We start from the raw sequence: 24,291 nt of genomic DNA on the forward strand, positions 1-24,291 counted from the left end.
TTGTATTATTTTTCTTACTCCGATCTTGGCATGGTTGGTATGGGACACGTCAAAATTAGACCACTCTTTTTACTTTATTTGGTTTAATTTAAAATTGTACAGAGCAAACTACATTTTTTAAGGGCTAGTAAACAGTCTATAAGTTGTTTGTTAATATAGTCTTCATCCTTCAACATAAATTTAGGTAAAATTCATGAAAATGGCTAACAAAGTCATGGGACATGACTTTTTCGGCCCAACAACTTTTTGTGAAAACGCCCACTTACTGCCGGAGTGGATCTTGGCCTCCGACACCAAAGACCGCCATGTTTCTCTGTTCTGTCGACGACGCCGAGTAAAGATCTTTTTGCACTTCGTTTCTCCCGCGGTGCCTAGGGCGTCCAAACGGTCTTCGGCCATCAAAAACAATATTGAAACGATGTCACAACTGTCACAAAGTGCAATATTATGTACGCATTACACAATGCGTTGCCAACCGATTTTTTTTTAAATTAATTACTCATTGTTAGTAAAATCTTAATAATAAAAAATCCTATTCATACAAGAATCGTTTATGGGGACCGTGCACGTTGGAGGGTCTGCCATCTTGTGGCATAGTAGGTTCTGCCATCTTGTGGGCTACATCGGAACAATAAACATCACATTTACGCCTCGCGCCAAAAATCTGACGGCTCCTGTGCTGCCTCCTACAGTTCATGCACGCTCCCTATAGCCCTGGGGGGCAGATTTTTGAATTTAGATCGCTCGATTTCGTGTTCCCCCTTTAATGCTGGCATTTAAATTCTACTAAAAGAATTGATAACGAGTGGTCAATAGCACGAGATTCCCAGTCTATCGCTCGTATTTCAAAAATAGCATTTCACCGTTATCCACAGATTTTCTAAAGACTGGCCTTACGGGCAATAAGAATGGGGCCAGTACAGCGGTGTCACGCACACGAATTCAACCCAATCGTGGAGTCTAACGCCGCAACGCGATTGGTTGATGAGTTCACATCACGCGCGCGGTTGGCCGCAACTTTGTTCGAATTCGAGAGTGACACCACTGAGCTATAGCACTATTCTTAGTGCCGGTAAGGCCCTCGTATTTCAAAAATAGCATTTCACCGTTATCCACAGATTTTCTAAAGACTGGCCTTACGGGCAATAAGAATGGGGCCAGTACAGCGGTGTCACGCACACGAATTCAACCCAATCGTGCAGTCTAACGCCGCAACGCGATTGGTTGATGAGTTCACATCACGCGCGCGGTTGGCCGCAACTTTGTTTGTTCGAATTCGAGAGTGACACCACTGAACTATAGCACCATTCTTAGTGCCGGTAAGGCCCTCGTATTTCAAAAATAGCATTTCACCGTTATCCGCAGATTTTCGAGTGACGAAATTGACTCGAAATTCAAAAATCGGCTCCTTGGAAAGCCCAACACGCTGTATATGTTTAGATGTTTAGATGGGACAGTGGCCTTTTGAGGCATGTTAGTGTTTTAATTCTAAATTTAATCTAATGTTATTTATGTAATATAATTAATTGTGTTTATTTATATGTACAAACCTTTACCTAAACATGCATTTTAAGTCGTTTTTTTTTCATCAATTCAATCCAATAGAAACATTAAGAAAATAGCGGGTAGATGGTACGCTACAAAATAATGAATACCCTGCTAAGTTAGAAGCGAACTAAATTAACGTAAATAGGTAGGTACATTTGGAGACTAATTATTACCTTTACCTTCGTATTTAAAAGAGCAAAATTTGTATATTTTAGGGTACGATACCCTACCCAAAGGGTAAAACGGAATCCTATTACTAAGGCTCCGCTGTACAGTTGAACTTTCACAGATGATGTGTTTCTGTTGCCACTATAACAACAAATACCAATAAGTACGGAACCCTCGGTGGGCGAGTCCGTCTCGCACTTGCCCGGTTTTTTATACATTCAATTATTGTTTGCACGGACGTTGCAGCGACAAACGTCACAATTTCTTAGGGATTTGGTATTTTGCTGGCCAGAGGCGGCGTTAGGCGTGGGCGACGTGGGCCACCGCCTACGGCCTCGCGGTCCGAGGGGCCTCGCGCCTCTAATAAGTGCCTATACGTAGTCCGGGAGGCCACAACGTAAAAATGTTCGTTATTTCTTGCGCCACCGGAGGGCCTCGTTAAATGTATCTTGCCCACATACAATTTTAGATCTAGAGCGGAGGCCAACTGGGGAAGTACCTCCACCATACAGAAAACAGCAGCCAAATAACACTAGACCCTACTCATAGTGTTGTGTTCCTGCCGGTGAGTAAGGTTGCCAGAGCTCAACGAGGGGGGGGGGGGGGGGTTAGCGTCGGCAACGCGCAAGTAACTCCTCTGGAGTCGCAGGCGTACATAGGCTACGGAGACTGCTTACCATCAGGCGGGCCGTATGCTTGTTTGCCACCGACGTAGTATTAAAAAAAAATTGTTCTTGCCCCGTCACTGTTGCTGGCTGTTTCAGATATATTAAAAAATTTTGTCTGTTAAAAATTAGGTGCGAAAGTTATAATATTATATTTCGCTGTATGTTAAATTACGTCATTTTTGCATCAAAGACTGTCATGTTGTTTGTCACTGATAAGGTACGAAATGGGTCACAAATTAAATCTTTTGACTGTACCTAGTCTACAAAAATTTACTAGTGCTGTTTGTATGAATCGATACTTTTATCGATATTTATGTAGGTACACACTGATAGGTCCACAACTAATCAATTGAACATAAAAATTTCTAGGGACTTTAACGAACAGAATACATAGGTAAATCCCTATCGATAACCCTTCCATTTCAATTAACACTTGTGTTTTTCAATAAAAGTAATAAAATGTACCTAGGAATAGTGGACATTGCCTACTTTAGACATTCTTAAGCAATTCTTTAAATAATGTTAAATTTCATTTTTTTTTTCTGATTTTGGTTCTTATTTTCATACAGTATCTTACATCAAAGACGCAACATGTACTTATCAGAGTGTCAAAAATAAAGTTTGAAGTCTCTCCGATTTCTGCGCAAAACTCAAACACATCGCAATCGGGTAGCTAATAAACCAGTAATAGGTATCTATTAATAATCAGATGATCACATATTTTAGTTACTTATCTATGTAGGTATGTAATATAGGTACTAGACAAGGCAAACCAAAATATCTGTTAAGAATTAGAATTGAAATAAAATTCAATGCTATCACCAAATTGATCTAAATCATTCGCATGCTCGCTGACGAAATTGCATCGTTTGAAAAAAGCTTTAAAAAAAGGCTCCTTAATACAGGTTATAATTTCTGTAGTAATCATTTAATTTTCATATGACCGAAGATCTTCAATATCTAATTTGTTCATGAATTTCTCCAAAAACTGTAATTTAGCGTGGGACTAAAATACGTTTACTTCAAGTCTTATAACCATCTATTTTTAGCATGTTAGTTGTATACTTCGTATCTATTATGGCAGCCAGGGTGTGCCATAGCCCATGTCCCCTTCAACCCACAAATAAAATAAAATAAAAGTACGTTTTTATTGCACGCAAAAAGGCCTATCAAACCAAGTAATTTATACGCCATCAGCCATACTGTTGACGTCATAGTAGAATAATTGATCTCGCAAAACTAACACCAATATCGACTCTATGGGCTCGCAAAAAAGTATATAATCTTTCGTATTTCTTAAACAAAAGTAGAATCTTTACGCGTCAGACCACACATATTGCAACTATCTCTTTCATGCGTGCCTTTTTTTCCCGTTAACTGAAGTGAGATAAAGATAACATTCCCTCGCGTACTCAAGCGCTGACGGATATTTGGGGTCATAGAACGTGTTTAAATTTCGAAACTAGTTCCGTCCAATACGATGCCTTTGAATTCAGAACGTCGCCATTGGTTAGGGTGGCCTGTACTAAAAACGCGCGCGTCATCGAAAAATCGATAAAACTGTCGTGTTTTTCTTAGACGGTGCGGTCAAATCATCGTATTGTTTGGGTTTCCTGTGAGTTTAGTGGTACGGGGTGTCGGAGCGGCTTGATAGGCGCTTTATGTTATTCGTGCAGCTATTTTGTGAGACAACATGTCGGACAGAACGTTCATGTAGTTTTAATTTCATTTAAACACGATTTCTTTAAGATAAGTGTGTTGTGGATGTGCCCATAGCTGCCAAACATCAATGGTAAGCGTGTGTTGCGATTATTTTGTGAAATATCGAAGTGGAACGGTGGTTTATAGTGTAATATGAGTGTAAAATCGATACTAACCCCAACAATGAGCAGTGTACGACTAAAATGTTTGTGATATCTCGACTAGTGTAGTGTTATTTTAGGAAAGGAATTCCCGTTTGACATTCTGTACTCTAATATCAATTATGACTAATGAGTTTAGTCATTAATTAATATGTTTATTGAACTTTAGTCAACTTCCTGCGTGGACAGTAATGTTTTCTTAAGTTATGCATATATATGTGACTATATCTATGATATCGTCGGATTATCATTTGTCAATAGAGACTTCTTTTGATTGGACGTCAGCTTCTGTCCCTGTTACTCCCTCAAAGAGCGTTATCTGTGTATCTCTGTTGTACTTGTGCAATATTTATAGGAACTCTTGCCCCCAGGGTGTTCTATATTAGATCAGTGATGGGTTTAGGATGGGTACGATACTCAAATATCGATATCGATGATTTCATGATTGTATTGACGGTTTAATATTATTTCATGCTAGCTCTTTTGCTAAATTTATTATCAATTTCACGAAGTTTATAGTTTTTACTTCTTTAAGTTTTACATTTTATTCCCCGTCTGCTTTTGTTATACATATTATAGTTTAATATTTTATTAAATTACTTCCTATAATAATTTTATTTGATGGACTTGGGTATATTATTTGTTTACTTGAGTATTCCGTGCAATTACCTATAAGTATATTATTTATCTATATATGTACAAAGTGAAGTATCATATTTTTCAAGTAATTCTCTGTTCAATAACATTTTATTAACGTTAGTAGTTCTCAGTTAGGTGATTTTTTTTTCCAACTGTAATTTTTGGTCAACATATTTTTTATTACAACAGTTAAGTACCAGTGGGTATGTGGACTTGTTGATATTTCTCCCGGTTCATCTTATAGTACATATTGCCAAAATTTACTACAAAGAATTCATGTCCAATGTGTAAGCACTAAAACCACTATAAATGTGTCTGCGTTTGTACTATTCTGTGTTTAAATTACCTGTCAAGTCTTGTTTTTCACTGCCAATAAGGGAGCGTGTAGATTTTCTATGTGTGTGAATTATATATTTAGTACGCTATGCAACCCAAACGGCCACGCTGATTTTCAGTTGTGACGTTTCATTATAATAAAGGCTCAGTTAGGAAAGTGACATACATTATACGGCATACGGGTGAAATTTAAACCAGCCATACTCTGCGTAGTGACTTTAAAGGTCATACTGAATAAATGCGAATGCGATGATTTCATACTGAACATTATGGTACCAGTACTGAAATAACGAAAAAAATTGTCTGTTCCATAGAAATCAGCGGCATCACACCACAGTCGGAATGTATGAAACAGACATTTTTTTTTGTAATTTCGGCATTGGTCCCTTAACAAAAGTTGTTTAGTTATGACATATAAGGTCCCTACATAGATAACGCAGAGTATACTATACTGGTGGTTAAAATTTGACCCTGTTTTATATGTATATAACTATATGAATCGAAACTCAGAAAGTGTAAGACGCATTAAATTATTTTTAATAAGATGTTATAAACTTTGTTTCGTAATTTACCTATAATGAAGTAACTGAAGTATAACTCCTTAATAATTTATCTTCATAATCATACTTAACGCAATCAATTTCATGTCAACAGTAGGTATACACATACTATATATGTATAAAAGCATTTGATCTTCCGAGTTTTACTTACTTTTACTTCACCAAGCGCGGTCGAAAATATCGCACAATCATCGACAAATCGAGATCGATAACTGTCTCGTACCTACGCACGCAAAAAAAAAAACTAAAAATGTCCGACGTCCCTGCTTTCATCCGAACTTATTATTAAAACTCGTTCCAATCCAAAACCAACCCAATCATTATATACATAGAGCTCACTTTTATTCGTCAAATCAATTTCGATTAGAATTCCTTCAAAACTGGCATTTGATTTTGGACTCTGTGTCTTTAGAAATAGGGTCCAAGATTTGGAGGTTTTTTTGTTTTTTATTATAAATCCTAGATTTATGAAGGGTAAGTTGGAGGGAGCAGGTAGTTGTTTTGCAAAGTTCGAACAAAGGAATCGAATATTTTTTTGGTTGCGAATTAAGTCGTGCTGTCAGTTTACGACGTTTGCTGACTGTATTGTTATTGAATACAAACTACACGTGCTTTTGCGAATAAAAAAAACGTTAGTAAACGTAGTGATATTTTTACTGGATGGGGCAACGCATAGGTTAATGTATGTTTATAGGCGCTGTTTACACTTGAATTAATGTTTAGTGCGAGTTTGCTACTTGAATTTAGTGGCATGTCATACAGTCAAGTGTAAAAATATGGGTGTACACATCTTACTCAAAAATATGTCCCATAGCATCTTATTCCAGTGTAATAAGAGCGAAGTCCCATATTTATGAGACGATTATTTCGATACATATTTTTGCACTTGACTGTAACTTCTTGAAATTTGAACTCTTAACGGCCAGAACTACTTAGGCGTCGTGATTTGTAATAAAGTAGGTAGTGTCCATGGCGCCCTCAGATCTAGAATGACGATTCTAGATATGTGATAGCGCCAAAAGCACTTCTAAATAGGGTTGCCATATGTCAATATTTCTACTGGCATGTCAGGATTTTTGGACCATTATCAGGGCTATAACCGCGAAAATCGAAGTTCGTCAATTGCGAGCATTTTTCTCTCACTCTAATTACGTCTTCGTGAGATTAAAAGAGAAAGATCCCCACAATTTGCGAATTTCGGTTTTCGCGGTAGGCCCCCAGGATTGCAGGGTGACTTGGCGATTCTTAGTACGTATTGGCGTATTCTTGCTTGATAGTTAAGTTTAGGTTGGTATTTGTAGGTTTCTTTATTAAATATCTTGTATTGTATGAATGACAAGCTGTTGCCCGCGATCTCGTCCGCGTGGAATCTTATCTTGAACATTTTAAGTATTTTAACTAATCGAGCGAAGTGTTGAAAAATGAAAATGAAAAAAAGTTTATTACGTTAAACTTTATACAAATTGACAACAATTGGATCTGAGTCCTCCTTGTGTACATAATAGTAATGAGTACATAATATTCATATAATTTAAGCTATTGTTATTTAAATTAAAACATTTCTTGTAGTTTAATATCAAAAGTGTACAAATACGATCTGTTAAATACGATCTTTACATGACTTAATTTTTATAATATGAACGTGTACTGATTATTTTGAATATACAAATAACTTGTTATGATAAATTGCAATTTAGAAAGTTTAAATCCTAAAGAAAATTTGCTTGTTTAAAAAGATATATACCTACATTCGGAAATCCACCTGAGGGAGGAAAAAAATCAAAGACCAAATCCCACGCGGGCAGAGCCCCTATTAACATTATTAATGTAAAAGTAACTGTCTGTCTGTCTGAATGTCTATTACTTCTTCACGTTTAAACCGCCGAACCGATCTAGATGAAATTTAATATGGATAATTTGGGGCCCGAGAAACATGGGTCATTCTACAAAAATCTCATTCCCCTGGCTATACTTATTCGCAAATTCCCAGGAAATTCCACTTTATTAGCATCTCGTTTTTGGTGACTGTAAATCATGCCAAGGTCCATCTACAACCAAAGCGGAATCTCCTGGGAATTTGCGAATAGGTATAGCCAGCGGAATGAGAAAATCACCACATAGGATAGTTTTTATTAATCATGATCATTTTACAATTCCACGCAGGCGAAGTTGCGGGCAGAAACTAGTTATAAATACGTGATTTAAAATAAACTTCCGTTTTTCAGATGCAGCAACAAATGTGTCAGCCGGACCAAATGGGGTGAGTTGAATAAAATAATTATTATTCATATAGCATACATACATATAATCACGCCTATTTCCCGAAGGGGTAGGCAGAGACCACGGATTTCCACTTGCCACGATCTTGACATACCTCTTTCGCTTCCTTCACTTTCATGACATTCCTCATACACGCTCGTCGGTCTTTCTCTGATCAAATCGGGGAAATCCTGAAGAAAGGCCAGGTCAAGGGCACCCTAAACCGACGAGCGTACATTATAATATAATTCTTATTCAGACTTGACCCTTTATTGGTATAATTATTCATATTCATAACTGCCTTGACTCGTAATGTCATGTTATCAAAGGTTAGATTAGATAAATCTGCGCGTCATCGTGGATGACATGACCTAAGGAAGGTAACCTGACCGTTGTACTAAACATGAGCCTACGTCGTTCCAGCCAACCACAACAGCAGCAGGTGATGCTGTGCCCCGTCCGACTTGTCTACGAAACGCAGATCCTAGTACAACCAGGTAATATCATTTTACGAGTTACTGTTAAAATATATTAATTGATAGACCACGTCAAAGTTAATTCTGAGCATATAGGAATAGAATCTCCATATATCAAAAAGTGTCCGACAAAAAACCATAAATAAGTGGCGCTACAATATCTAGAATACTTGAGAAAAATATCTAATCATAGACAGCGCACTTCTCTTCGTCAATACCGCCTAGGTTCTTAGCTACTCTAGCGCTACTCTGGAGAGATTTGGAACTATTATTTATAGCTGACAGCTGGACACTTGCAACAGTTCTGCTTATGGAGATTTTATTCCTTGCCTCTACCTTCCATATCTGCACAGACTGCAGTGATAGAGTGTGGCAATATCAAAATGATGTCAAATTTCTAAAATATGATGTTATAATCGGCATTCCAGACTTTGTCACGTGAAAGTCTATGTAGAATCAACTTAAACGGATTATATATTGTATTTTTTTATACACTCTTATATTGCTTAAGGTTCTGACGATAACGTAAAAGGCCACAAACTCAACCCATTTTAAATATTAATCGACTTAAGTATCGATTGTATTTATTTTATTTATTTACCACACTTACAACTATTTTTACAGGATACTAAATCTAATACAACAGTGTAACTGTTCTAACAATCTTCTTTATTCCTTAAATATATATATCGTATCAATTATAATAGTACAATAAAGGCGTAGGGATGTGACGACCCCATCGCCCGCTGGTTTTACCAGTGCAATCTGTCAAAGCAGGGCAGTTTGTGGCGAGCTGATGGAGAGTAGCGACCACACTTACCCGAGTACTCCTGGGGAGTTCTGTTACCTGAAAGGAGGATGGGTGGGACAGGATTCTCTGCCTCTGGCTTGCCTCAACCGGCCGGCCAGAGTGCAGTCGTTAGAGCTACATATAAGCTCCAGGGTCGGATGTGAAAAATTGCATAAGACGCGAGTTGGCACAGCGGCTGCTCGCAGCCACTGGGTAGAAAGGCGTACACCTCTCAACACCCCCGAGCCGCTCACACCGGTGTTGCCCTTGAGCCATCCTAGATGTCACTTTTTGTGGTGGCCCACCTTGTGGGGGCGAGTCACCGTCTGCCGGAAATAAAATTGAATACCATTTTATTAGGCAGGCGTCCGGTTTTTTATCCCATAGCTCAGTATTTAGTCCATCGCTTTCACCCAATAGCTCAGTTCATTTTAGATTCCATAAACTCTCAAATAGTCCTTACACCCTTGCGGGTGCTGCCACTGCGTGCGTCCCATGACACGGGCAAGTGCAGCATCCACTCGGTGTACCCCTTACATTTCATTAAAATGTCAAAAGAGCATCTACGTGTTGGCTTCGACGCAGGTCTCAAACACCATTGTTCCGTGATGGGAAAGAGATAGCACAATAAAATATTGTATGATTCCTCAGGCTCAATGTGCATCTTCCACAGCCCTAACAATACTATAAAATGTAACAAAATATTAATGTAACAATATTTTTATTCCAGGCGAACAGATCCAACCGAATCAAACACTCTTCATAAATCCACAAAACCCACCGCCATGGATACAGAACCAGGTCCGGCCCCAAAACCAGGTCATATACATGCAGCAGATGCCGAGCAACATGATGTCTTCCGTCCCTCAGCACATGGACCAAAATCAGATGTACCTGCAGAATCTGCAGGGCTACTACCCGCAGCAAATGATACAGATGGACCCTAGACAAATGCCCAATGTCGTCCAAATGATGCCAAATATCGGACAAATTACTGGGCAAAACGTAAATCTAGGTCAAAATGTAATAAATGTAGGCCAAAACGTTAGTAATATTGCTCCAAATGTAATAAATACAAGTCAGAACGTAATGTCAATAGGTAATGTTGTACAAAATGTACAGAAACCTGCTAATGTTGGTGTTAATATTGCTCAAAACCAAAATATGGGTAATATAGTTAGCAATGATAGGGTTTACAATAGTAATATGCAGAATACGATTCCAATGGCAAACCAAAATACAATGACGAATGTTACCCAAGTACAAGATCGGACAGGTAATATGAATCAGAATTTAGTGAATATGCAGAAAGTCGCAGAACTACAAGGGATGAGACAACAAAATTTGAGACAACCACAAGTCACTGTGTCTCCGATGCAGACAAAGTATGCTTCTAATACTGTTGATATTAGACCAATAGCTCAACAAAATGTTGGTGATATCAGAGTAGTAAACAGTCCGAGACCGATGAATATTACTAGCAATATACCAAATAATGTTATGCAAGCAAACGCATTAAACAAAAAAGTTCCTATACCAAGCAACCCAATTCCACCTGTCGTGGCAAATCCAATCAGGCATTATAATCAGTACTACAGACACATCCAGCCCAAACCAATGAGTGTAACGCCAATGCAAAATCAATACATGCCGAGCGGTACCCAGACTATAACTAGGCCAAACCAAAGTCTTAACGACGTAAATAGGAAAAGAAAAAGCGAATCACCCGACGAAACTAAAAGGAAAATACCTAATAATCAGACCGTAAGCGTGCTAGAAACCGCAAATGGAACAACTATTAGTTATATACCCACCCCTGTTAGAGACTTTAAGCTAGTATCAAGGAATGTCGAAACAGCATCTACCGGAACGCAAGCCAATATCGCCAAGGAAAAGTCTCAACTTGTTGATATGAAAGTAATACCACCGACTAAAAATAATAATGTTCAAATCGAAAGCGACAAGTTAGTTAGAAACACAGTTTTTACTCAAGCAGCTCAAGCTCTTAATAGACCTCTAATAAGAACTGAACCCCAACCGGTGCAACCGGACGTTGTTATACGTATAGAAAAATTACATTCTCCAACAAAAATTACACCTATGGAACCCATGACGTTTGTAACATCAGAGGGCAGCACGGAACCAGTTAAACCAGAAACATCAAAACCAAATACAGAAATGATGAAAATAGAAACAGGTAATACAAATCCTGAATTGGCAAAAATGGACACGTCGAAACCAAGTATAGAATTATTAAAACTAGAACCAACAACATCGGTTAAAGAACCATTAGTAATAAATACACCAGCACAAAGTTGTATACCTTTAGTATTCAATGCATCATTAGATGAACGAAAACCAAATACCAACAAGTCACCACAACCAAGTAAACCAGAAATTAAATTAAAAATAGAATCAAGAGCAAGTGCAGAATCATTAGAAATGGCCACAAGTAGAACTCCAGAACCTAAAACACCAAAACTAAGTACAGTACCACCGAAAATAGAAACAATCACAAAGCCAGAACAAATTAAAGAAAAACCCAAAACAGCAACACCTAAAACAATTACAAAGCGAAAAGAAGTTATAAAACCTGGTAAAGTTAAAAAAGAAGAAACTCCCAAATCGAAACCGAATATTAAAGAAGAAAAAACGGAAGTAACTAAATCTGAATTAGAAACAAAACCTGCTAAAGTAGAAGCTAAAGAGGTTAAAGAAGTAAATAGAAAATTCACAGTTACTTCAATAAACGATTTTAAAGGAAGCGAGCTGCAGATAGCCAATGGTAGTGTGCGGAAAGAAGATACTGATCATTACATATTAACGCATGTTTTAGATGGATACGTCATACAAGAGTCTAATACAGCTTTCCCTGTAAGTGTTATTGCATATCTTATTAATATTTGATAGAACTACTTATTTTGAATTTATGCTCGTACTTCTTACATGAAGCCCTATGAAAACTTTTTAAAATGTAAGTCTACAAAACTTTTTTTGTTGATCTTTTTTTTTCGTACTAAAACCCTCATTTTTTCCTGTCAATTTATCTTATATTTAAATTTTAGTGTTCATTTTGTATTATTATGTTTTTTGTTAAATTATATTTAATTTATAAACCTTCGGGTCCGATATCGGCAAGTGTGGATGTGCTTATCGCATACAACAGCCGCGAGCTTTAATTATTCGCTCACTATGTAGATATAATAAAATGCAATTGTTTTTTACAGATCCGGAAACCGCTGAAAGAGAAAATAATTTACCAAAACGCAGATCTATCATTAGAACCAAAGAAAGAAGAAACATATAAGCACAGGACAGAAGATGGGAAGCTTATAAAAGATAATAGTAAAATACTGAGCATTTCAGATTTAAACCTGAACGAAGATGAGGCGATAGAAAGTGAGGCTGAAACTGTAAATAGTAAAGAGGAAACGGAAAAAAATGAAGATACTAAAACTTGTGAAAGTGAAGAAAAATGCGAAGAAGGTAAGAGATTCAAAATTACACCGGTTTTATAATTATCCGTACAGTTTAGGAGAGTTCGCATTGCATGAAAATCACTTATCACAAAACATCACAGTAGTCAATGTATCAAAATGAGAAGCATTTTTTTGTGCACACGTATTCCACGGGTACATCTGGAAAACGGCATGGCTAATTTGGTTACGGTTCAAGATATTTATGCATAAACAATGTCAATTGTGTTTCAGTACATACAGTAAAAAAATTACATTAAATAAAACAAATAAATACAATGCTCATTTAACTAAAACAAAATAAAATACATTAATTTAAATAAAGGAAAGAATTTGTCATTATAGATATATGGAAACTTAAAAAGTCAAAGTATAAGATTAAATAAAGTCAAGAATACTAATTAAATTATTATTAATCCCCTACCTAAAAGTTGTCTGGAAGAGATCGCTTTTTAGCGATAAGACCGCCTATTGTTTACCTCTACTTCTGATGCTGTTTTCTCTCTGTATTGTTTTTATTGAGGTGTGCAATAAAGAGTATTTGTATTGTATTGTATTGTAAATTAAACTCAAACACAATAAAACATTAATAAAAATTAAAGGAAAGAATTTGTAATTTCAAAAATCATCAATATTATATAAACATTTGTCGAACAAGTATTTTTTAACCTGTAATTTTTTATGATTAAAAAGTCCCTTTAACTCGGTATAGGTCGAATTTTCGGTAAAGGTGATGCCGATGCTGAGCAACATGCACATGCACTAGTTACGATTTTAATTTCTCCTCACCAAATGTCATCTAAATAAACGGCAATCGGCAACAATTTGATGCTATCTAGGTATTACCCATTCTTTCAAAACTTTTTTTCCTAACATGAAACTCATCGAAATTGTAAAGGTAATTTCGTTAAAACCCTATTTCTTCATTTCAGATTCGGATCAACCTTTTGCGAATCTAACACCAGCTACAATCAAGTCTTGGACGGTAAGACTTTTTTATTTTACATTCTTCTAAGAACTGTCACGGCTCAGGGCGAATTTAATAATCACAGATATATTTCGTCACCTTTTCAAGTTGTCCTCATTGCCATATGGTTCACTGTCCTGTTTCATCGACATTGTGGTCACCCTTTTTCGTCCACATTCCTATTTGGTCCACCGTGGACCGTGACGGTGCTAACTTGTCACCATTCCTATACCGCCCTAGCAGCACTCTACTGTAGAAGATAGAGTCAGACCAAGCTAACTCTGCGGTGATTTTGATAGCACAGACTGTGCAAGTGTTATTTTAAAAGTCATAATTTCAAAGAAGTCTGACGGGTAATGTAACACTTGTACAATCTAATATCAAAATCACTGCAGAGTTAGCTTGGTCTGACTTTATAAGTATGGTGACGATTTAGCACTCTCCATATTAGGAAGGTGCCGATTTAGAAATTGTAAGCTGACGAGATGGCATTGTGACCGGATTAAAAAAGGGACCAAATAGGATCGTGGACGAATCCGTCCTGAACCCTTTTATTTATTTTTATTTTTATTTGTGGAATGATATCTACGACTTGTGATCATTCTTGTTTCTGTGCGCATGACACTCAAATGCGACAAATTGGTATTTCTTTTTAATCTGTGAAGTTTTTATAAGTACAAATTGCTCACTAACTAAAGTGCCAATTAAATCCACACTTCCCGATATCGAGCACGAAATCAGTCCCGATTTATGTATCGCGTCCCGAACCCGTACCGAATATCTGCACATCGCGTCGTTAACAATATTTGAAAAGTAAAAAATACCACTCTCTAATTGCCAAAAATGTTCAATGTTTGATATTTTTGCATATGAACCATTTTTTACTTTACATATATTGTAAACAATGTGCTGATATTTGGTGAAACGGAAAAATACTCTTTCTCGGGCCCCAAATCGCGTCTTATATCAGGCCTGATAAAGTGTGGATTTGGATTTTGGCACTGAAGGAGGGTGCTTTATTGGGGATTGGTTTTTTTCTACTGTTTTTCACAAGGGCAACATTTATTTGGCAGGTCGATCAACTCGCGTCGCATCTGTCAAAATACAACTGGGCAGAGACAATCTCAGTGTTGTCAGAGCACGAGATCGACGGGGAATCCTTGTTTTTGGTCAACAAGCAACAGCTGGTGCAGATCGGAGTCAGTGAAACGCACGCAGATGTTATATGCGAGTTTATGAAGAACAGTTAAATTATAGAAATTGTGTATACAATAATTATAGTAAGATATCGTATTAACTATGAGTATGCGTGAAGTGCGTGTGAAACAACGGGACATTTGTGAACTCTTATGAGATATCTTCATACTATTTGACAGCTGTCAATTGTCAGATAAATAATGTGATTATTGCCCGCCAGAAATGCGCCACAGTCATGCACAAAGTGAGTATAGTCCAAACATGAGCTCCCTGCATTTACTTAGGTATATTTAAGGAATAAGAATGGGGCCAGTACAGTCAAGTCTGAAAATATCGGTTCAAAAAATGTGCCAATAATATGTATAACTACCTTAATATATGGGCAATAAAGTCGTGTATACATATTTTTGGCACATTTTTGTACCGATATTTTTAGACGTGACTGTACAGCGGTGTCACGCACACCAATGGTTGCAACTAGTTGGTGTCACACTGAACTAGCACCATTCCTAGTGCCCGTGAGGCCCGTTCTTAGATATATGTCAATGGCTCCGTGCATTTTATAAAAGTAAAAAGAAATTAATAGAATATCCTCGGAGCTCGTGAGCTGGCAAGATTAATATATACATTCGCAAAGTATTATTCGTGAAAAAGGGGGATCCACTGAGTTAGAGTGATTTTAACCGTAATTTGAAAGTGACACCCTGCATTGGATTGTGGAGTCTTGGGATAAGTAGATAGATAAAAAATTATAGCATTTTTTAATCTTGACTTGTACAGGGTGATTTAACCCTGTCCATCCACTAAAAAGGGTATACTTTATGTGTGAAATATATCGGGAATCTGTTGTGCCAGTACCAGATAAAACTAATAAGGGATTTTTATGTCTAAGCTACAAACAGTTTTTTCAACTTTGTATAGGTAATTGTTGTGACTTGTATATTTTGAGTACCTAAAGCAACTATTGCCAAAGTGGTTTAAAGTGACCCAAATAAAATTCTGAATTCTCTCTATTCTCTATCTGCTACTTTCTGCTATTTTATACCCAATTTTAATTGTCTGTAATTTTTGCATCCCATGTAAATATTACCTATGTCTGTATCATCGCGTATAACAGCCGTTAGAAAACTTTTTTACCGTATTCTCAAGAAACAAATTCTAAATTCAAACTAGTTTTCAATGGCCGTTATGCGTTGTGGGGCCAGAGGTTCCACGACCATCAAAATCATAATTTCGTTTTCTGTCTATATCACTCTTGCATGTTCGAGCAATAGCGAGGCAAATAACGAAATTTCGATTTAGAAATTGGAGTCTTGTGTTACGACTATTTTGCTAGTGCTGTGAAATATACATCATCATAAGTAGGTACTTCTAGCCAAATAAGTGGAATAATCGAATGAGCGACTGTGATCTTAGTATTTTACTAAATTTCAATTTATAGCCTGGCCAAACATTTGTGACGTTCCATGCGAAAGTGCGTTCCTTTACTCATCAATGTCATGTCATGTTATTAAAGGTTAAATTTAATAAATCTGCGCGTCATCATGGATGGCACGAACTATACCTACAAACTACTAGCTGTATGTCCCTGTGTGATTTGTTGTATCTATGTACCTCTTAACTACTATGGGTTGTTATTCGCTAATCAAATAACAACCTTGAAATTGTAAATTTAGAATCAAATTTTGACTGATCCGATATCGAGTGGATGAGAACTTGAGAAGCGAGGCCTGCGAGGGGTTATAACAAAATAAGTTATTTTTGTGTAGATTCGTTGAAAAAACTGGCCTTAATGTTTTGCTCATCTTATAATATCTGTCGTTTTATTTATAATTTACATGACTAAATAGTTATAAGTATCTAAAATCTATTTTTTATATTCTTGTGGTTTAAATACTTGGTCCTATTACATTGTTACCGTTATAGTGACATTGGTGACCTATTTTAAAAGCTGTATGTATTTAAAAAAATAATTTCATATCTAGCCCTAATTTCAAAAATAAAACATTTCGGTTCGTTGCTCCGAATCCTCAAAGTAATTCAATTTGTATGTGATTAGGGGAGATTTAGTCCCGCACAGTGTAGCATTAGCGGACAATCAGGCTTATTCGCTATCATTCTTGATGAGATGATCGCTATGAAATATTTTGCTGACTGTACTTAAATATAATTTATAAATGTCACTTTTGGCAAGTGCCAATATCAATTCTAAGTTTTTCATATGAGAAAATTCTCACAGTAAAAAAAAAACAAAGATTGGATAAAATAAAACGTAAATTGTTATATTTGTCTATTTAGTGTATTTTTATAATCTATAATCCTACACTTTTAAGTTGTAACGCGTATTAAAATGACAGATATCACATTTAAACCGTCGGTGACTGAAAAAAAATATGACAATGTGTCAATAATGTCTGCATCGAATGATATTAACTGAAAATCTACAAGTTACAATTTTAAAATAGATAATTGGCAACACTGGTGTCATTTCCTTTCGTCATTGTTCGATGTTGCCGGCTAACACTTGTAAATGTGTAACTTGTTACTTTAGGAGAAGGTCAGACTTGTAAATTTGTATCTTGTTACTTTAGGAGAAGGTCAGACTTGTAAATTTGTAACTTGTAACTTTAGGAGAAGGTCAGAAGAAGATCGTAGAGTGAACGAAAAAGTATTTGTATTTAATATTAAAACATTGTAAATAAGAAATTTTATACGTGAGATGAAGGGATAAGGCTGCAATGTAATTTATAACTTAGAATATTATTTTGTACACAACCTTTGTAAAATATTATGAAGAGAAAAAATAAAAAATTAAATAATTAATGTACCAAGTTGGTATTATTTAATCAAGGCACAAATTTTAAGCAAAAACAAGACACATCACAATTTTTATAATAGGTACAAGAATGCTACTTATTTTTTCACTTTAAAGATAACCTTGTAATTTCACATCACAATTTATAGAAAAGCGGATTGTACCGATACATATTATAGACGACTTGTTTTTATTTTCTAGTTCAAAACGCGTATTTCCTGCAAACAATACATAATAAGGTTAATAAGACATCTTAAAATTGCAGATTTTTATAATTCAAGCTCAATAACTCTAATGACATTGTGGATATATGCGGTTCCCTGAAGACATTTCCATTCGCATAATATTTAGCAAATATCCAAGAGAATGGGATCTTTTAAAAATGGCGTACCTTATCAGTCTCTTTTTTATATTGTAACTTTAGAAGAAAAAAATGTTTATTAGATACAGCCTTACAGGGCGACCCTGCCATTTGAGTTCGATACAAGTAGACTTTTTAATCACTACTCACCTTGGAACCGTCTTTTCCATATTTCATGTGCTTTCTTCGGAACATTCGCATTCGTGTCCAGCACCGATTTGACCCTGAAGCTGAAACACAATAATACCTCTACTACCAACTTTAGAAATTAACTCTTGAAAGTATTAGTATTATTTCTGGGAAACATCTGTGTGGGGACGAAGAATTGAATATAGCCGGTTGCGGTTGGTCACGGTCTGATGAGCGCCACTAGTAAACTGAAAATTCTCGTAGTTACCATAAAATTGAGCTAACGTTTTAACGATTTGGTGCAACCGATCCTAAGCATGCTGTATGTAACGCATCATAATTGCTACCTGTTTTAAGTAGAGATCGTCTCATTCATGATGACGCGTGCCTTGGTTTGTATTATTATGCCGTTAAAGGTTAGATTTGTCAAATTCACGCGTCATCGTGAATGACACGATCTATATGTGGGATTAATCAAGACCGACTCAAGTGGGCTATAGCGACATTGAAATTCGATCGTCTTATACATTTCAATCGCTTCACTCGAATCATACAACTCAACAACTAAAGAGATAAGTAGAGACGATTTAAATATATTTTCATAATCCCACCATTCCATCATTCATATAATTAAAATATGTTAAGAATAGGCCAATATCCATCGAAAACGTTTGTACGAAATGAAACATCGTACTTACTCAAAGTAATCTATTAAAAATAGGTATAATACACCCATATTTACAAACCACTTAACAAACACAACACAAACAATTAATTTCTCCTATTAGTCTTCCCCATTAAATTGACGAATTGGCTGAATGGGAACTTCCCGCGCCGCATTTGTTTTTTACCTGGCATCACTTCGGTATCATCTGCCACAGAGTAATCATTTTTCGAGGTGATGTCTTCAGAGTAGTCACTTTCGTGTTCTTGTTCAAATTTTCTGGAACAGTCTGGTCTGACACGCTCTCGGCTGGCGCTTCTGTAGCGGGGTTCAGCTGCCGCTCCGCCGAATTTAGTGGTTTCCTAAGGAATTTAAAGTAAATTTAAATCCTGGGTCCCTTTCACGAGACAATCAAAAACATATTGGTTGCTGGCCGGACCTTCATCAACTGTTCTTTTCCAAACTCTTGTAGGACCAAAACTTGAAGTAAATCTTGCAGTCCATTTTTTAGAAATTACACAGAATATTCCTGGTAAGATTGTATGGCGGGAACTGGGAATTCATGGTTTCTTAGCTGTTTTTTTTTTAAACCAGTATTGGGAGCACAATTTAGCCTCAAAGGAGAGAGGCTTCAGCCATAAATATATATAAGTGCAGGAATACGATACTCATACTTACCCTTGACTGTTGGCACATGAGCGTCTCGTAGAAGAACTTGTCAGCTCGACCTTCGGTTTTCGGTCGGACTTTCACCGACTGCTCATCGTCAGAACTCTCGGACGAGCGTAGCTGGGGACAGTCCTGGACTGGATGTTTCCTCACGCGAGTGCTGTAATAAACAAGTTTTTTATACCACGTTGGTGGCAAACAAGAATATATGTCTTTTGGCAAGTGGTTACACTAGCCTATAGACTCCTGTTGTACCAATTGCACCGATTCAAAAGAAACAACAAGAAAAGAAAACAACAACAAGAAAGAGAAGAGTCCTGTAACAGGTCCGGCCAGTAAGCCCTTCCAATCTAGTCCGGCGGTAAGCCTGAAGGCCAGCGGTGGCAGCATGGTTCCATTTTTATCACTTGTCACTACACCCGTCTCTTTCGCGCTTACATACTTGTTAGAACGTTGACAGGCATGGCGACAAATGAGAGAGGCCAAGTTTTCGCATTCACGAATTTATCTAAGGTCATTAATGGCTTTTGTGGCAAAAACATTGGAAAATCCTGATCTACGATGGTAAACAAACTTTACCACTTATGTTAGTGGTCATCGATGCCTATGTAGCCAAACTTCTGCTATCTGGGTTAGACCTTGTGTTACGGACGAATCTATAAACGATGCCAAATTCAGCAGATAAATCGGTTACCTCCGCTTATTTTCCAGACCAACAGCAGGGGACGCGGTGGGCCGCGGCGACAGAGGAGCGACGGGGGGCTGGTCTCCACCAGGGGCCTGTGAAGAAGGGGAATAAATACTCCTAGCCCTGGAACAGGATTTTCCAATTCGATTCGAATTGTCTTTTTAACATCACAGAACGTAACATTGCGATGACCGAGAAAGTTCAGAACTCCCAAGCTGTTTTAGTAACACCTATTTAGGTATTTCACAGTCAGTGAACACGGTGTAGTTAATATGCCTTCGTACCTTCTAGTGAACCAATCTTACAAATATTATAAACGTGAAAGTACAGTCAAGGAATTTAATTTCCGAATCTGTACTATTTCGTACCTGGTCACAGTGACAATCAATATAAAAGATGCTAGGGACCTCATACTATTGTCACTTTGAAAAGGTACAAAATGGTACTGAAATTAAATTCCTTGACCGTACGATGAACCATATTAACTGCTGAACCTATGATGATATTATTTTCATGACAACCTCCGATGATTTTTATTCCCTGAATTGGACTGAAAACACTAAATAATTTTGAATATTAACTTACTTTGACTCCCGTATGAAAGTAGCAATGCGTAATCCGCTGTATATCAGCCCAGGCTACAATGTACTTCGCCATGGTCAAGGGGATCTTCGGCAGGAAGTTGGAGTGGAACTTGCCCTGGCAATAGATCGTGATCACGTCGGTGTCCTTTATCTCGAAGATTATGCGGAACATTGTGCCTGTAAAAATATAGAGGTGAACCCAAGTTGTTTGTTTCATGGGCATGCGCTAAGAATCATATACAATAGATTGCGGTCTGACAACACGGCATGGAAAGAAGCATGCTAGGAATAAGATTAAATGACAGATGGAGACTGACAACAATCAGGAAAAAAACTAAAGTCAGAGATGCAGCCAGAGAAATAAGAAAAAGAAAATATAGGAGGACAGGTCACATGTCAAGATCGAAAATAAACAGATGGACACAAAATATAACTAACTGATGGTTCCCTATATACAGCAAGAGAGGTCAGGGACACCCGAAAATGAGATGGGAGGTTGATTTCCGATAAGAACCGCTCGAAACAGAGAAGACTGGAAAGCTATAGAGGAGGCCTTTGTCGGAAACCCCGACAATCTGACTAGTGACAACTAAAAATAGTGACAAAGTAACACAACAGAACGATAAACAAGTCAGTGAACAAAAGCTAATTGGATTGGATTGATTTGGGTCTTTTGTTTCATGGTCCAAAAGAAAACCCCCTGATTGCATCATAAATGAGACCGTGGCTTTTAAAATCTTAATCCTAAGATTTGACGCAGGCAATAATTTTCACGAAAGTGACTGCCATCAGCCGCTAAACTAAGGCATTAAGATATATTGTAAGTAGGATAGTTTTAAAAGTGTACTCCTAGTATTTTATAATAATATTTCCTAACATGTTATCTTGAGTTATGGAAGAGCGGGGCATCCTAACACAGGTTTTTACCTAAAAGGAAGTCCTACCCACTACGATCATTGTAAATTGTAAAAAGGAAAATAAACTATTTTTCATTTTCATTTTTTCATTTTTCATCTGAACCTTGCCATCCAGAGGGTCTTTGATCTTATGGAAATTAGCCCGGTTCCCTCACGGCGATGTTTCCTTTCACCGCAGAACAACTGGTAAATATCAAATTCTGAATTTGTGCTGTTACTTATACAGTTCTAAATTATTCTTACCTGGCCTGAACTTAAGCAGTTGATGGCAAGCCTTAGAGTGACATATTTCAGGTGCCGCTTCACAGAGAGGCGGTTGCTTTATTTCAAGGTAATTCTCTGTAAGCAATACAGAATAAGAAGTCAGAATGGCTGAGATAGCGCCCCCATTATCTATCCAGAAAAAAATTATTAAAATGCTGCCATTCTGAATTCTTACACTGTATTATGGACATCCAGGTATCTAATCTACCTAGCTCGGGGGACTACCATGAACAAATTAGGAAATAAAATATTGCCACTGCAACAGTTGAATATCGCGAAACGATTTTCGGCTACCTCAGATTTAAGCACTTACAAAAATTCGCCATGATTACACGTAAGCAACTAGACACACCATTAAGCAGTTGCATAGCCTCCATGGAATAAAAACTATACCTACTACTCTAGAGTATACTGACCAGGCACGAACATGTTGTAGTTGGTGTCATAATTCCCGCTGCCGATCCACAGCCCGTTCTTGCGAGACAGGGATATGATGTTGTCTCTATGGAAGCGCACGTCAAAATGGAGCACGACGTCACGTGGCTCCTCGCCCTCCTGCGCACAAAGGTTCACTGACATCCTGAAAGCAGATAGAAAACAGCAGAATAATTAATAGTAGATATGTTAAGTAAAAAAAAATCATACCCTGAATTTAACCTGTAGTTGACTCTGTTCACCCAGCTCAAATCACCTGGGTCAATTAAGTAAACTAAAAATACACTTTATTCACCTTTACGTCATTGTCAAATTTGTGACATATTTTTCGTTTACTTTGTTCACCCAGGTGCATTAGGTAAACTATTAGTTTACTTAATGTACTTGTGACCAACTGCAGGTGAACTAAGTTTTTTTAAAGTTTATTTGATGTATTTATGACCGAATGCAGAAGAATTAAGCCGACTTAAATTTAATGTTCACGATGAATTGCCGATGCACCAAGTATATTTTTTCTTCGATTTAGTTTTCCTAACAGGGTCAAGTATTATGTTAGTTCCTAAATATAGTAAGTTTACCTGAAATAAATATATTCAAGACAGGAAAGGACTCTGACTTCGCAGTAGAAAACTAATTTGTTTTGTTCTACTACTGAGTTCCGAATAAAATAATCCGTTAAATCCTATTACAATGTATAAAATTTGATTAAAAATTATGAGATTAGGCCAAACGGGTCTTATAACTCTTATAATATTACCAGGAGAATGAATGCAGTGTATAATTGTTTCAATGAAACGGCCATAGCATGCTCATTGATATATTCAAAACGAAGGAATTACAAAGAGAGCATTGATGGCCTAGCGTTAGGTAAGTACCACGTACCACAAAATGAGCCAGTAAGTAGTTTCTGAAATTACTGACATGTTTTAAGTGCAAGAAAAACGTGTAATACTAGACACAAAAACGATTCCAGTCTATGGTTCCTGAATACTGTACAGAAATATCAGTGAGACTGCAAGTTTTCTGAATAATAAGTAATTTACAAACCTAGGAAAGGTTTATAAAAATTCCAAATGAAATGTTTAAGCTTTGTGTCCACTTTAGCTAGTGACATCTCGTATGCGATAGAAGAACTCAAACTGTAAGGTGGCGAGTAGCCGAACTAACCATAGGTATATCTGTCAATAATGTTGGCTCCACATGATAACTTTACACGCTCGAAAAAAGTATCTAAAGGACTTAGCAAGGAGGTTACATTGTTAAATACGACTAAATTACGTAGGTCGTTTTCGAGTATGTTGACGGCAAAGTAAAAACTTGTTTTTAATTTCGTCGTAATGCTTATATTCTGTCCCTCGCTCCCTGTCACGCATATAGCAATTCAATCCAGTATTTTTAAATAATGGCATTTGTAAAATGGGACAATTTTGCCAGCGTCAAGGTTGAACGATCAAATTTATATATAAAGATTTCACCATATAAAAATGTGCTCGTAAAGCATGACGTTGTACGGTGATTGCTCATAGTAAAGTGATAGCAGCGGGCTAAGCACGGTCGCATTTTTATCGCCTGTCACCATGCCTGTCACGTTCTAATAGGTATGTAAGTGCGAAAGTGACAGGCATAGTGACAAATGATAAAAATGCAACCATGCTGCCACCGCTGGACTTTACAAATTTAATAGCTACGATGGATTGCCGGGCTTCCTATAATTCCTTACTAATACCTCACTAAAACCTCTTTAGTTAATAAAACATTCAAATATCATTCAGATACTTTATTTAACGTATATAAATTTGACTAACATTTGCTTGACATT

General features: G+C 37.0%; 2 protein-coding genes across 5 annotated transcripts in view; one reads left to right on the top strand and one right to left on the bottom strand.

The window, feature by feature from the left end:
* Positions 1-3,246: 3,246 nt before the first annotated feature.
* Positions 3,247-17,777, top strand: LOC133532196 (titin homolog). The gene is made up of 7 exons (XM_061870746.1): positions 3,247-4,176; positions 8,007-8,041; positions 8,464-8,537; positions 10,037-12,180; positions 12,534-12,792; positions 13,715-13,767; positions 14,823-17,777. Exons 1-7 carry the CDS (start codon positions 4,174-4,176, stop codon positions 14,997-14,999), a joined length of 2,745 nt encoding a protein of 914 aa, XP_061726730.1. The 5' UTR covers positions 3,247-4,173; the 3' UTR covers positions 15,000-17,777.
* The window catches only part of LOC133532204 (uncharacterized), a 34,070-nt gene continuing 27,536 nt past the window's right edge, over positions 17,758-24,291 (bottom strand). For 3 of the 4 annotated variants that reach the window (XM_061870765.1, XM_061870767.1, XM_061870768.1), the window contains 7 exons: positions 22,454-22,617; positions 20,858-21,033; positions 20,279-20,364; positions 19,594-19,744; positions 19,103-19,277; positions 18,273-18,352; positions 17,758-17,979 (listed from right to left, as the gene is read on the bottom strand). In XM_061870765.1, coding sequence (XP_061726749.1) covers positions 17,959-17,979; positions 18,273-18,352; positions 19,103-19,277; positions 19,594-19,744; positions 20,279-20,364; positions 20,858-21,033; positions 22,454-22,617 — 853 coding nt within the window. In that variant the 3' untranslated portion in view covers positions 17,758-17,958. Of the gene's footprint in view, positions 17,980-18,272; positions 18,353-18,944; positions 19,278-19,593; positions 19,745-20,278; positions 20,365-20,857; positions 21,034-22,453; positions 22,618-24,291 lie in introns of those variants that run through there. The other variant, XM_061870766.1, reaches the window with a different exon arrangement.

Source organism: Cydia pomonella, chromosome 26 (genome assembly GCF_033807575.1).
Source record: "Cydia pomonella isolate Wapato2018A chromosome 26, ilCydPomo1, whole genome shotgun sequence".
In the NCBI taxonomy this organism is placed as follows: domain Eukaryota; kingdom Metazoa; phylum Arthropoda; class Insecta; order Lepidoptera; family Tortricidae; genus Cydia; species Cydia pomonella.